The sequence below is a fragment of the Xiphophorus couchianus genome, chromosome 1 (assembly GCF_001444195.1).
Source record: "Xiphophorus couchianus chromosome 1, X_couchianus-1.0, whole genome shotgun sequence".
Taxonomy (NCBI): domain Eukaryota; kingdom Metazoa; phylum Chordata; class Actinopteri; order Cyprinodontiformes; family Poeciliidae; genus Xiphophorus; species Xiphophorus couchianus.
In genome coordinates, this window is record NC_040228.1 from 11,318,427 (window position 1) to 11,332,691 (window position 14,265).

The 14,265-nt window shown below is 39.8% G+C and overlaps 2 protein-coding genes across 10 annotated transcripts in view; one reads left to right on the forward strand and one right to left on the reverse strand.

The window, feature by feature from the left end:
* On the reverse strand, window positions 1-4,258 carry emp3b (epithelial membrane protein 3b (MAM blood group)). Of its 3 annotated transcripts, none has more exons than XM_028012114.1 (5): window positions 4,123-4,258; window positions 1,178-1,269; window positions 996-1,098; window positions 758-898; window positions 1-458 (listed from the first exon to the last, which is right to left on the reverse strand). In XM_028012114.1, exons 1-5 carry the CDS (start codon window positions 4,154-4,156, stop codon window positions 283-285), a joined length of 546 nt encoding a protein of 181 aa, XP_027867915.1. In that variant the 5' UTR covers window positions 4,157-4,258; the 3' UTR covers window positions 1-282. The 3 variants fall into 3 exon arrangements, with proteins under 3 accessions (XP_027867915.1, XP_027867931.1, XP_027867923.1); XM_028012130.1 differs by lacking the exon at window positions 4,123-4,258 and adding an exon at window positions 2,446-2,611 and having other exon boundaries at window positions 1,178-1,265; XM_028012122.1 differs by lacking the exon at window positions 4,123-4,258 and adding an exon at window positions 2,446-2,609.
* Window positions 4,129-14,265, forward strand: part of ccdc30 (coiled-coil domain containing 30) — a 17,490-nt gene continuing 7,353 nt past the window's right edge. For 2 of the 7 annotated variants that reach the window (XM_028011898.1, XM_028012077.1), the window contains exons 1-19: window positions 4,129-4,251; window positions 4,962-5,133; window positions 5,747-5,929; window positions 6,044-6,164; window positions 6,689-6,873; window positions 7,086-7,163; window positions 7,232-7,333; window positions 8,528-8,684; window positions 8,929-9,000; window positions 9,440-9,555; window positions 9,651-9,757; window positions 9,841-10,033; window positions 10,939-11,037; window positions 11,174-11,302; window positions 11,539-11,676; window positions 12,087-12,265; window positions 12,469-12,736; window positions 13,405-13,527; window positions 14,041-14,211. In XM_028011898.1, coding sequence (XP_027867699.1) covers window positions 5,095-5,133; window positions 5,747-5,929; window positions 6,044-6,164; window positions 6,689-6,873; window positions 7,086-7,163; window positions 7,232-7,333; window positions 8,528-8,684; window positions 8,929-9,000; window positions 9,440-9,555; window positions 9,651-9,757; window positions 9,841-10,033; window positions 10,939-11,037; window positions 11,174-11,302; window positions 11,539-11,676; window positions 12,087-12,265; window positions 12,469-12,736; window positions 13,405-13,527; window positions 14,041-14,211 — 2,460 coding nt within the window. In that variant the 5' untranslated portion in view covers window positions 4,129-4,251; window positions 4,962-5,094. Of the gene's footprint in view, window positions 4,252-4,278; window positions 4,649-4,961; window positions 5,134-5,746; window positions 5,930-6,043; window positions 6,165-6,688; window positions 6,874-7,085; window positions 7,164-7,231; window positions 7,365-8,527; window positions 8,685-8,928; window positions 9,001-9,439; window positions 9,556-9,650; window positions 9,758-9,840; window positions 10,034-10,938; window positions 11,038-11,173; window positions 11,303-11,538; window positions 11,677-12,086; window positions 12,266-12,468; window positions 12,737-13,404; window positions 13,528-14,040; window positions 14,212-14,265 lie in introns of those variants that run through there. The other 5 variants (XM_028012029.1, XM_028012050.1, XM_028011975.1 and 2 more) reach the window with 5 other exon arrangements.

Genomic DNA, 14,265 nt, shown 5'->3' on the forward strand with positions numbered 1-14,265 from the left:
AGTCTTTTTGCGATATTTATTAGAAGATGCTACAAATTGCATACAAGATTTGAGGGAAAAATGTTACACAAAAACATATAATGTTCTATTAAATCAGATGAGTCTTATTAATCTAGAACTCACCGATTAGGATAGATGGTTCTGTCAAATATATATAAACAGATAAAATTATCACATTAGCTAAGGTTATGTTATACATTTTGCTTTTTCAAAAGTAGCATTCCCGAAATTCAGTCAATTTTGTGAACCTTAAAGCTGCTGACTTAGATTTTCTTCGTCTGGTCATTCTTTCTTACGCAGGTGGACATACATAATCCCACTACACAACAACAAAGGGACACACACCCATGCCAAGATAAAACAGTATCCAAAGTTCCCTGAAGTCAGATTTTTTGAGTCCAGGAGGATTTCCTTTTTGTGAAGAGTGTAGATTAGTGCAGCAGAAAAGACTGTCAGACCTTATAACAAACAAACAGACAAAACAATTGTTAGGAACAAAAGCTTAGACAGCTTATAAAACACAAAAAACAGCTGAGGCGCATAAATTAACGTCTAGCAGAAGTCCACAAATTCTGTGCCGGTCTGCTATACCATTACTATACTCATGTCTTCAGTAGTAGTTGCACAAAACTCCATATTGATAATGTTTTACAAACGGGCAGAAAAAAAAATCACAAGCCTTAATTGGATTGTTAAGATGTACAGTATCTGGAATAAGATGCAATTTCACATGTTTCCCAGATCATCTAAGGTTTACCTGCAAAGACTTGACACAGTCCTGTGAAGTAGAAGAGTCCGCCCTTCAACATAGTGAATAGCTGGCCTAAGAAGACCAAGAAGGAGACTGAGGAAAAGACGACTGAGATGACCATGAGGACCTGTACAGCCTGAAGCCATTCTAAAGAAGAAGAACAAAATTTTTAAATACTAATGATTCCCTGGGTTTTACCTCTTAAATGTTACAAATCAGGTAAATTTCTTTTTTAAAGGCCTACCTGTTTCTTTGATGGTTTCACACACCTGAGTTCCTGTGGAGTTGTCCAACCTACAGTTGTACCAAAGGTCTGATGTTTCTGTGGAATCCCACGCCCACCAGGTCTTTTAAAGAAAATAAAACACAATGCATATGGTTAGATAAGTCCTTAAAAAAATATGTTCTCATAAACATGAGTATTACCTTTTCCATGGTTGCAATGAATAGCATTGCTAGTGTGATGAGATGCAGCGTGGTAACAAAAATGAGCAAGTAGGCCATCTTCAAAACCCTGTCTGAAAGAGAAGGAAACCATATTTTTATTATTTTGGATAAGGAACCCCAGTCAAACTCACAATAAGGCTGTAAAAAGTTGTAAATATATATATAGGCCCTCTTACAGGCCTCAACTACTTTTATTTTTACTTTTTGTTTAAACAAATGATCAAATTAATTTCAATGTCAGGAAAAGGTACCCTGCATAACACTAAATGCAGCTTTCAAGTCATAATGGGGAAAATAAAAGGAAGCTAGCCCTAGTGGAAAAATAATTAGCTCATAAGCATAACCTGGGCAACAACTGCCATTCAGCTTTTCTGGGAAATTTTACACTGGTCCATCCTTTTCTATAGAATGATCTTAATCCAGCCACAGGTCATTCATGCACTTTAAACAGGTCATACAACAGAATCTCATTCAGATTTAAGTCCAGACTTTGACTATTTTTGCAAAAACCAAAGGCATTCAAAAGACATTTGAAAACTGTCTTCTGTTTATTCTGGTTATCTTTGTCTGCTGTTAAAATGTTTTGATATTCTAAGTGTGACAAAAGAGCAAAGACAGAACTACTGCTTGACTGGGCAATCTCATTTTCACAGCACTGTATACAGTAGGAATTAAAACAGAAGTAAAAAAACATGTTTTCCCTAACAAATTTAACTCTGACATTTTATACATGCTATTACAGCCAATGTTTAGTCTGTAATAGCTGTAGTGGTGGTAGTTGTAGCTTCTGATAGAACAAAGCGACATACAGTCAGACAAAAGGAAACAGAACAGAACGCAAAGTAAAATAAGAACCTGATGAAATTGTCTGTGAAGATCTATATCTGTAGGAGCGGCCTGTTTGTGTGGGCGGTGGAGACAAAATTACTGTAAAATTATGTTATTATGTTAGATCCCATCAATCATATGAAAATGACAGTTGAGCCTGTTGTCTTTTGGTTAGAAATTGGTTTTGGATTTGGTTGTGGAATTTAAAACATTAATAAGAAGGACAGTACATAAAACGCTTGAGTAGGTTGCTAATAGAAGGAGCAAAAAAAAAAAAAAAAATCTTTAAATTTTAAATAAATAATAAGTTAAGAGTCAATAAATGCTTCAGTTTTGTCTTTAAGCTTAGTCATGTTAGAAAGCAGCACTTGGATATATTAAGTGACAAAATTTGAAAAGTTAGGAAACTATCTTCCTACCCTGGATATTTCTCGTTCTCCTCAATCAGATCTCAACAACTCGGGAGCAGCTCCTGTACTTAGCGACCCTGTGCCCGCTTTGGTGGTCAACACTCTTTTTCCAGCTCCGCCACACCCCCTTTATTTATTTACTGTTTGCAGGCTCTCCACTCCAAAATGTCCAAGGAGAACGCCCATTTCCTCTGTGGAGAACAGAGTTCCCTTCTGCTCTGCCTCGGCATCGGTCAGTGCATCATCATGCAAAAAGGTCTCAGATGAGACCCACCCATCAGCAGCGGAGGCATGTGAAACCACATGAAACTAACGCCTCTCTGTAAACAGTCTTCTAGAAGTGCACTCTTACATAGTGAGTGTTTCACATTTCTTTTTCCATTCATCACATGCAACATATAGCTGTGACATTGTTCACATTTTAGCGTTTCTCAGAGTATTTAAGTCTCCCAAATTACTGGTAGTTCATGGAACAGTATAAAGAAGCTAAAAACAATATAAACGTGTCTAGAAATTCCTTGATGTGGTTTGTCAAATATTTCAGCTTACTCTGGGTGCAGATCATTTTGGTGATTTTTACATTTCTTGTCTTGTAATGTCTTGTACCTTCAGCATAAACATTTTAACTATCTCCTTCTAAAAAGGAGGTCAAAGATGTAGTTGATCTTTGGTGCTTTAGGTTCAGAACTTGCACCTAGCACAATGAAGTCAGGTTAGTCATGATAAGACCAAAACATTAAAAAGAACACATATAAAAAAAATCTATTTACACATCCTTATGAACACAGATATTTACATTCACTGCATGAAAGACAAAAATATTTTTTTCCGCCTCACTATTTGACAATGCATAGGACCAGACTTTGCCTTATTTGGGCAAGTTAAGCAAACTATTTCTATTTTACAGAATAATGAGAGACATAATATTTCAGATAATTGCTTAAACTTTCGTTCAGTTTAGAAGTTTACATAGATTTTAAACCTTGGTCGGCAATGAAGTTTAAGTAGTTTGGTGTCACTGTACGTTAAAAGACCAATTTATTTCCACACTTTGATGTCTGAGGTGCAGGTTCAATTGTTCCAAATAACGTTCTTTAGTTTAGTTTAGTTTAGTTTAGTTCTTTAGTCTTTAAAACATCAGAATTCGCACAATTTTATCTTTGTCTATCTGATAATGTCATTTTGAAATATTGAATCAGATACTTTGATTCTCACCAAAATACTTTTGTACTGTTATTTGAAACATTTCTTGGATGGCTACTATCTACTTTAACTTGACTAGAAATATAAAAATATTTTTAAAAGTTGTATCTGGGTGTCGTTACAGTTTATTTATTTTATTTATTTTTATTTTTTTCCCGGCTGTAGTGGCCTTTATTTGACAATGATCAGACAGGAAAACGGTTCGTGAGAGAAAGAGGGAAAGACATGCGACAAATGTCGACAGGCCTGTGACAGCCGCGTCGACTACTCCATATATGGGTCACGCGATTTACTTTTCCGCCATCGCCGCGCCCTTCAGAACTGTTTTGTCGCCACCTAGTGTTTACATTCATGAACTACGGAGATAGCGAGGTGAATTATTACTAAAGACATTAAATAAAATCTGAATTTGACAGCGGTCATGTCAAGACACAATATAGGTTGAATAGCTTTGTCAAAGTGTGTCTGATTTTACCGTATTACCTATGTCTAACGGTTGGTGAACTCTCCCCTCCATCTTGGTACGGTCCGTTGCCTAGGTGCTAGTAGAAGCTAGTGTAGTCCGCCATGCCTGTCCAAGGCGCTGGGTTTTCTCATCCCTTTTAGCCCGAGGTGAGTAAAACGTAAACTATGGTCTGCTGTATGACTTCCCGGAGCACAGAACCAGACAGTTTCGTGGATAAAATTCGCCAGTAATAACATTTAAACTTTAATCAGTAGCCAACAACCAGCCTCTGGAATAAGCTGCGGGACCGTTAGCGCCAGCGCTATCTTTGTATGCAGCCTAATAACTTCGGTAACTTTACTACCACGGCGTTCTAGCGTAAAAACCCGCTCATTCGTGCAATGTCACACGAACCGATTCTTGGTTATGCTTCAATACGCAGCGAGTCTTTCTAAAAAGCTCGGAAGACGCTGTGCTTCTACTGAAAACATAGTTTGCTCCTCCTTCGGTGTCAGACATTTTGAGAAGAAAGCCATAACAACCGAAGGATCTTTCAGAACTGAGGTATTTCAGCTTTCTCTTAGAAACTATTGATCACTTTCCAAACAAAACATACACAATGTTTTCCTGCTAGAAATTCCATTTAAACTTGCACTTGCAAGCTGCTTGAGCTGTAATCGTTGCTATTTATATCAAAAGCTTAATGATAAGAGAAGCAGATCATACATAGATGATCAGGCTGAAGTTTTGCATAGCTTCAGGTGATACAGTGTAGTCAGCTGTCAAACTGCAGCTGATGTAGGCAGTGCCTGAGGTTGTTACTACAGGTTTTGTCACTACTTAGCCAAATGGTTCTGAGAAATGTTATCTTTTACAGAGCTGCTAGTACTCATGGATTGCAGCGACAATGGGACTGATGGGGCTTGAGGTTCTGCTCTTCATTGCCACAAAATGGGACACCACGTAGGAACAGCTGCAGCTTAAAATAAGTATTTTTCTCAGCTGAGGAAATGGCTTCACCAAAGTCAATGTTGATGGATCATGGAGAGGTAACTTTGCTTCTGACGGATAAAGGTTACTTTCTCTATAAAGTGTTGCTCTTCTGTGGAAACCCTTTCTCTCTGCAGAGTGACATCACGTTAAAAGCTTTTCTAATCTACATTTTCTTCCCCATTGGCTAGTGTATTTGCTGGCAGTATTTCTTCAGTATAATTTGAACGTATTGCACATAGAAGAAAGAAAAATTGAAATTTTTGTCATACAATCTCGATGGAAGGAACGCAACTTGCATCAGCACCTAACATTTGTCAGCATTAGAAGGGCGCTCTCAATTTGCAGTCTTTCAGCCATTTGTTCCAGATGAACATAGACCAGCTGGTGGCATGTGAGACTCGATACTTTGCCTGTGACAATGTGGTGCATGTTGTTGGAGCTGTAACAACTCCTTTAGCATTCCAAATACTGCACGGCTTCCGCTCAAGTTACCAAATTCTGGAACAGGTGTTTGGCGCCGAGTTCCCATCGTCGTAGTCTGAGCATGCAAAAAGATCCGTTTTGCTGAGCAAGTTTCTTCATGCAAATTGTGGTTTAGCAAGTCATAATACATGGTTTTGATCTCTTGCGTGTTAATAAATCATTTATTTTCCTCCTCTTTCTCTTTAGTTCTTGACGGAGCTGGACCAGGTTACCAAGAGGCTTCAGGACGACGGCTTGCCTCCAGAGGCCGGAGCGGAGGAGCGGCAGCAGCATCTATGGCGGCAGCTGCTCAACGCCGAGGCAATGCTTCAGTCAGTCTCAAAGGAGCTGCAGGCCTTACGTACGCAGCAGGCCAATGAAATGAAGGAGGTGAAGTAGTCCAGGGTTGCCTTTGTTTACCAGCTGTAGCAAACTTCATATTAGGTTTAGTGGATTGCTGGTTTTACTTGAATTAGTTTAAGAATTGTATTTTGCTTGACTCAGGTGGAGAGCTACGTAGCTCACATTCGAGCGCTGCTGGAAGAGCGCGAGTGTCTGACTGCAGAGTATGAGAGAGACAATGAAGACTTGCGACATGAGCTTCACCAAATCAAACATCAACAAGGTGATCTCAATAAAGCTGTTACTGTCTATAGTTTTTGCATTCATATAGCATCCTCATTATTTATTGGCATCCCTGTTAAGGATGTGTAGAAACTTTAGAGCATTTTAATCAGTCACTTCGATCCTTACGCTGAAAAATGCAATATTTCCAGAAATAAAATATGTTTCTGTTCTGCCAGGATAAACATAAATGTGAGGATTTGCTAAACTTTAACTAAAACTGGGTGCTTTAGTTTTAATGACTAACACTCCAGGTCAACAAAGGGTGATTATGTGGATAAGAATCTCATGCTCACTGTTATGCTATGCTATCCAGTACAGTAAAGATCACTTATTAGCTCTTTGAAATACTTGGACATTTTAAACAATCATCTGGCGACCACATCTTAAACAACTTCAAAGAACATCTATAAATTTATTCTCCCTCAGTGAAACATTTTCTCGTGTTTATGCTAATTGCAGTGCGTTATTTCGGTGAAGTGTCGTTTTTCAGTAAGACGCGAAGGAGTCATTGTTTCTTTTTAGAGATCCAGAGCAAGGAGATGGCGGAGATGTTGTCACAGGAAGACCTGGGGGAGATCGGCTTGAGTAGCCCCAGTGAGCAGGTGGCTTATCTACTGGTGGAGAGGGCCACTCTGCTGGAAAGGCTGGAGGCTGCCGAGGGGAAGCTGGAAAGTCATACCCTCGCCGTTACCAACAGCGACCATGGGGTGAGAGTCTAACAGAGAAATTATATTTGAAGTGGTACCACTAACATTGAAAATTACTACAGAGTGTCAAGGAATAGATTGGAAAGCTGATCCAGGGAGTTTTGCCTGTATCAACAAACATAATCTCAATTCTAAAATATAAATTTATATCAGTGTAACATGTAGCTGCCTCATTCACATGCAGTTTCCATCTGTGTGCATCATTTTAACAGGAGCACATCCAAATAAAGGGAGAGAGTCTCAGGCAGCAGAGGGAGGACATGAGCAAGACCATAGATCACATGACGAAGGTGAGGTCATCTTAAGTTCTTCCTTAAAGTCTGGAGGAAAGAATAGTCCATTTATTTATGTTTTTCAGCGAATGCGCAGAAGAGTTCGATCACCATGTGGACATTGGCTTTTTGTTTCGCCAGCAGTGTTCATCCCAGAGTCCGTGGAAGAAGCTGTTTGGCCTGCGCAGGTCTGCTCAGAGCAAACACAATATGAGCCCTGTAGGTTTCTACTTCGCAGCTCATACTAATCCTTCTAACTAACGCTGGTGTTGTGACGAAGGCCAACAGGAGGGCCGACACTGGGGTGTTTAACAGAGATTTGTTTTTAAAATATTTCGCACAAGCGTTTGGACGTGTTTTGATATTATCCGCATGAATGCTGCGAAGCATACCAGCTGATGCGGTTTGGTTGTCCAAAGATTAGGAACTAAACTTCCTCGTCCACATGACACCCGACTCATTGCGGGACGGCTCTACGCTGCATGTTACAGCGCTTTGCAAAAGTATTCATGAATTATCTACATTGTCTTACATTACAACTAGGGCTCTGTAATTTTTGGAAGCCAAATGTTTTGATATTATTATGTTTGCTATGACTGAGCCACATTTTCCTTACTACTGTCTTTCTTTTCCATCATCATTGTGTCCCCGCCCTTTTTCTGAGCTTCAGGTTCTCCATCACTCAATAGTTAAGGACAGCGAAAGTCGAAAGCAAAATTTTACTTCATTGCAATTAAATTAGAATAGCCTAACAAATATTGCAACCAATTAGTAATTTCTAATTGCAACTTTGCACATGTTGATTTTACAGTGATTATTACTATTTGATATATTGTGCAACTCTAATTACGAAAACAAAATTTGAATAGATTTATGCAACAAATTGAGAAAAAATAGCACTTATGATATAAATAAAGCCTCATATTCCTTTCACTTCACAATTATGTTTTACTTTGTTTTGATCTGTCATATAATATCCGAATAAATATGTAGTAGTTTGTGGTTGTTATGTGACAAAATATGTAAAGGTTTAACAGCATGAATGCTTTTGCAAGGCGTTGGATGTCCCTGTGCCAGCTTTGCATTTTGTCTTTCTTTCTAATATGGTTCTCAAATGAAAAAAAGAAAAAAAAACATTAACAGTATTTTAATTTTATCACAAACCCACTGATAGCAAGGAAACCTTTTTGGTCCTCTGAGCAGGAGAATGCTGAATCGACTACCTCCCCTTGCTCGCTACAGGTCTGCAGTGATAACGGATCTCAGACTGAAAGTGCATGATTCTCACAGCTGCATGCTATGTCTCCGGTCTAACTACCAGTCCACTTTCTTGCTGTTCTCCTTCCACACTGGCCGTCCTAAACTTGATCATTTTGCGACAGGCCCACAGCGAGGAGATCACCAGGGAGCGAACTGAGCGGCAGCGGCTGGAGCGGGACCTGGAGGAGGCGTCCAGGAGGCTGGCCATGGCTCACCAAGACATTCGCAGACTCAACAGTGAGCTTGATGCGGCTAAGAACAACAACCAAGACCCATGTGGTATGTCGAAGACACATTCACTGAGTAATCACAAATGTATTTTTAGTTTTCAGAATTATTATCACACCGAACCAGAAGCTGCACAACTTTCTGCTTCCCACCTTTTAAGGTGCATGCATTTGTGTGTATTTTTTTTAATTTAAATTTGTATTTCTTATATATATTTTTGGCAGCATGCAAAGATAATATCGGAAAAACATTCTTAGTAAGCTTCTAAGTAATGTGGATGTTCTTCCAATTGTAGGATCTGAGCTTGAGGGGACAGTCCAGGAAGTTGAGTACCTGAGGAAGGAAGTGGACAAAATGAAACACAATGGTGAGACGGCATGGCGTGAATGAACTTTATTTGACCGTTTGGAAAATTTAGCAGACAGAAGTGGTGAAATTTTTATCCACCAAAAAAATTCTACTCCAAAAATCGTGGGTGTTCACTGATTACCTGTATAGTAATCCGTAATATAAAACAGTGTTAAAGCTTTATTAATCTGTGATGCACTGAGACTATGTTTTTATGTTATTTTGTTGTACAGTGGAAGTTGGGATGGCTTTCACAGTAGCACAGCCTGGCACTGTTGCCTTGCAAGAAGGACCAGGGTTTGAATCCTGGCCTCAACTCTTTTTTAAGATGATCACAGGCAGAAAATTGGCTGGGTTTTGAGCTCACCCCCCAGTGGCCTTTTAAAGAACTGCAGCCTGGCTTTTAAAATGGGAAAGCAAAACTTCCAAAGTGAAAAAGGTCAACAATCTTTTTGCAGATATGATGAAGCTGCAGCGAGCCAAAGAGCAAAATGACAGACTGGATGCAGAGAACAGAGCTCTCAGGGAAAGAGTACATGTCATTGAGTCTGAGAAGAAAAATCTTCTGGATCAGGTAAATATGAAGAGTGTTTTTTCCCATTTCTATAAATGAAAATGCAAAGAGTCTTCCTGTAGTTAAGTTTTTTTTTTTGTTTTGTTTTTGTCCAGATGACAAAACCTAATACAGAAAAAGAAGACTTGAAGAACAAAGGTACTGAATCTGAAAACTGTCTCTCTGCTGTGTCAGCCCAAGAGAAGGATCAGATTCATAAACGGTAACGATATAAACTCATGGAAGATGACAACATTTCCTTCTTCAAGGCTCAAATAGGCCTTTGTCGCCATTATTCCCCGTTAGGTGTCAGGAAGCGGTGGAAGACGGACTTATGCAGGCAAGAGAGCTGCAGCGGCAACTCCAGAGGCTACGCAAGGAGCAGGAGGAGCTGGAGGAGAGGAATGAGGAGCTGGAGGCCCTGCTGGGGGAGACCCAGAACTCCAGCAAGGAGGAGAGGCATCGCCATGAGGGAGAGGTGGAGGGGCTGCACAGAAGAGTACGGGGAAAGAGCTGGATTCGTCTGTAACAGCATTTAATATTTAACAGGAAGAAATAAACGATTAATTGGATTAATTGAGAAGGATCGATTATCGAAGTAGTCGTCAGCCAATTTAGTAATCAATTAATTGTTAACTGACGTGTACAGAACAAAGATAAAAGGCAATTTGCTGGGCGTGCCGTGGTGGCGTAATGGTTAGCGCGACCCATATTTGGAGGCCTTGAGTCCTCGACGCGGCCGTCGCGGGTTCGACTCCCGGACCCGACGACATTTGCCGCATGTCTTCCCTCCTCTCCTTCCCCATTCCTGTCAGCCTACTTTCGTAAAAAGGGACACTGGAGCCCACAAAAAGACCCCCTGGAGGGGTAAAAAAAAAAAAGGCCATTTGCTGAAAAAGCTACATATTCAGAGCAGTATTTTAGCCAAAACTGTACAAAAAAAGTAAATATACATATATATTTTTTGCATTTAAGATGAAAACATTTTGTAAATATGTTTTACTCAAAGTTCCTGAAGTAGTTTTAGCATTGCTAAATTAACTAAAGGAATTCCATGGTGTTGTTGCATTTTAAGCAATAACATGTTCATTTTCTTATTTAAAAACTAACTGAATTTTTTTGTTGATTTTCATCTTTTAGTGTATCTCTAATTTGCATAAACCAGACTTGAGGGGTTAAATGAAAACTCTGCACAATGTGCCAGTTTTTTTATTTGACTGATTGATAAGTAAGATCATTAGTTGGAGCCTTAAAAAGAAATGATGCATTTAATTACTTTACTATCAGATTTATATGTGATGTATTTTAGGAAAAGTAGTTGGTGACGTTAAAATAAATGAAAGCTTGAAGGGGAAATAAATGTGTCCCACTAAAACCCTCTAATCTCTGAATTTAACCATGTAGATTAGAAACCTGGAGGCGGAGCTGAGAAAGCACGACGCTCAGGAAAAAGCGCCAAAAAATGGCGACGAGGTGAAGGCCAGCGAGTCCTACCTGCACGTCGTAAGAATTTACTTTTCTTATTATGCAGTGACACAGCAGACTACCTCAAAGTTGGTGACAAACTGGGGTTGTGATATTTTTGGAAATTTAACATCAACCAATCAGCCATGCACATTGATCTCCCCTGTGTATAAAGCACCTGAGGGACAGCTCCCAGGAGAGAATGTCCCTGCTGGAGGCCCGACTGACTGAGGAGAAGGAGTGGAGGAAACAGCTGGAGTTGGATCTTACTGCTGCTCAGGCTGCCCTCAAGAAAGATAAAGAGGTAAAGATCTCACACATGCCGTCTGCGAGACCAAACAGTCACTCAACAGCTGCATAACCTTCTGAAAATCAGCTCATAAGTAAAAAAAAAATTTTATATTGCATTTGGTACTAGGCTGTTTAAGGTTACTAATAGGAACTTCTGTCTTACCTACAGATATGAACAAATCTTTTTCCAACTGCCTTTTGCAAACCAGCTCGGTTTTTATTTCTCCGTTTTTTTCCCCCACGCTACAGGCTTTGCAGATAGGTGAGCGAGAGCTGAAGAAACTGAGACTCGAGGTCAGCGGTCTTCAGACCGAATGCCAGCAGGGGAAAACGCTCATCAAAAGTCTGACCCAGGTCAAGGGAGAGAAGGCCGTTCTAGAAGAAAAGGTTTGCTCGCTGCCTGGGTTTGAAATGGAAATAAAAAGGACTCTGGTTTTGCGTAAATGCCTTAATAGATTCCTTTGACATTTCCTAGTTCTGTTAACTTACTCTTTCATTTTATAGACCAACATAAAGTAGCACATCATCGTGAAGTAGAAAATTGTTTAGATTGGGTTTTTTTTACCATTAAGATCTGTATAAAATTGTAATGTTCATTTCTATTCATTTAACCTGAGTCATTATTTTGCAAGTCTTGCATTAGGGGCTTTCCACATCAGGAAACTAAAACCTTTTACCTGTTCTTTGTTGCATTTAAGTTGAAATGCATAAAGTGTGTGGCGTGATTATTTCACATGGTCGTTTACGTGAGTGAGAGTTTACGCCGCCTCTCATCTTGATATTTCTGACCCTTTCAGGTGGCCCAGATGGAGCGCGCCCACAGCAGACTCCAGAGTCAGCTGGAGCGCTACAAGGACAGTAACCAGACTCAGGGAAAAATTATGGAAAACAGACTCCAGGCTGATCAGACGCAGAAGCAGGTCGACAGCCTTAACGTCGAGCTCAGCAGCCTGCAGTCTTCACATGACAGTCTGAGGTAGGAAGCTCAAGAATACATACGTCATCAGCTCGTAACTGTATGGTACAACTGAAGCATTTGAATTGAAAATAGCTGTGTCTGGGCAGGAGCTATAGCCCTGCTGCAAATAGTACCTTAATCAATTTTTTGTCATAGCCAGCGGAAAGATAAGAGGTGATATTGGCGCTTACTAGGTTTGCATACATATGCATATTTTTCAGGGAGGAGATGACCTCTGAACGCCAGAAGACGGCTGAGCTCCAGGCGGAGCTGAGCGGCGCGGTTCATCTGAAGCTTGAGGCTGAAGGGAAAAGAGAGAGAGTGGAGTTGGAGGTCCAGCGGCTCAATAAGCAGCTTCAGTGGCATCAAGAGCAGCTGACCTCTGCAAAGGAGGCACTTCGTCGCAGCCAGAAGGCCGAAATGGACACAGCTAGCGCAGGATCTGGGTCTGATTCGGTAGAGAAAGTAAAGGTTGGAGGTTTGGATCAGGTAATTCAGTTTGCAGCTGTAAATCTTCTTACATCATCTAAATGTAGAGAAGACCGGCTTCACTGCTTAGTAAATCAAGTCGAGAAGAAAGCACATTTCCTCTTCAGGTTTTTCATTGAAATCAAATATTTACATACACCCTTTACTCCTTAAAACATTTTAGAAAAGCCCAGATAATAAATAAACTTCCACACTTAGGATTATGTTAGTTAATTTACAACATTTGAGTTAAATTATATACCTATTCGTGTATTTTAGGCGAGTCTCAGATAAACTGCTTTCTTGGGGTACAAATGGGTTTTTACAAATTTGTTACTAAGTACTTTAAGGTCAACAAACGACTCGGTTACACCAGCTCTGTCAGGAGGAATGGGCCAATATTCCAGCAAGCTACATTGAGAAGCTTGTAGAGGGATACCTCAAATGTCTTGACTCAAATCAAAACAGTTCTACCAAATACTTAGGATATGTTTGCAGACTTCTTATTTTAAAGAATGTCATTCTTTTGTTTAGAAAATATAAATATTTTTGGTAGTCTCTGCTGACCTTAAACAAGTCATGTTTAGTCTGATTTATCGTGAGAAAATATTTTTGTTTTGCCTTTTTATGAAGGGTGCGTAAATATCTTGTTCCAGCTGCTTCTATGTCTCTCCGTTTTATGTTGGTAGCTTTCATCTTTGAAGAAGGAAATAAACGACCTGGAGGATAAGCTGGAGGAGGAGCGGCAGCTGGCCTCTCAGCACCAAATGGCTCTTCAGGCTCAGATTAGTGAAGCCCAGGCACATATTAAGGTACACATGCTCACAACATGCGTACCTCCATATTATATCTCATAGAATATGGATATATCCTATATATCCTATATATTACATCATATACCATTTTGTATTTCTGTAGTTGGAGCTTGACAAAAAAAATAAATCAATAAATGTTCGTAAAGATCGGCACAAATCAGCTGACGCACTTTTCTTTTCCAGGCATTTACTGACCTAAGGAGATCAGCACTCAAACATCTTACTTGGATGAAAAGTGGCTTAGAGAAAACCAGTAGCATCTAACAAAAAGTCCCTCAGCACTGATCAATTTTAAAAATGTTAATGATTCCAAAAAATTAAAGAGACAACAAATTTTTGGTGCAACACTGATTCTAAATATAAAGGCCACTATAACCGACAAAACCTTTAAAAAGCATTGACTGGTTGAATAATTCATGAGTTTATTTTAGCTTACGGCCTCTGCATCTGTTTAACTTTTTGGATCTTTCTAACTCAAAATTTTTTATTTTTATTGTTCCCCATCTTAAGTTGCAAGACTCGGTGCTGGGCCAGAAGGCGGAGGAGGCGAAACAGATGAAGCAAGACGTGCAGAGAGCCCAGAGCCTGTTCACCTCAGCCGAGAAGGAGCTGCGCTACGAGAAGGAAAAAAGCCTGGATCTGAAGAGACACAACACTCTGCTGGAGCAGGAAAAACTCAAGGTTGGCGTTCAGTTTCATCACATTTGGAATTTCCTCACCGGCAAATCGTCATCT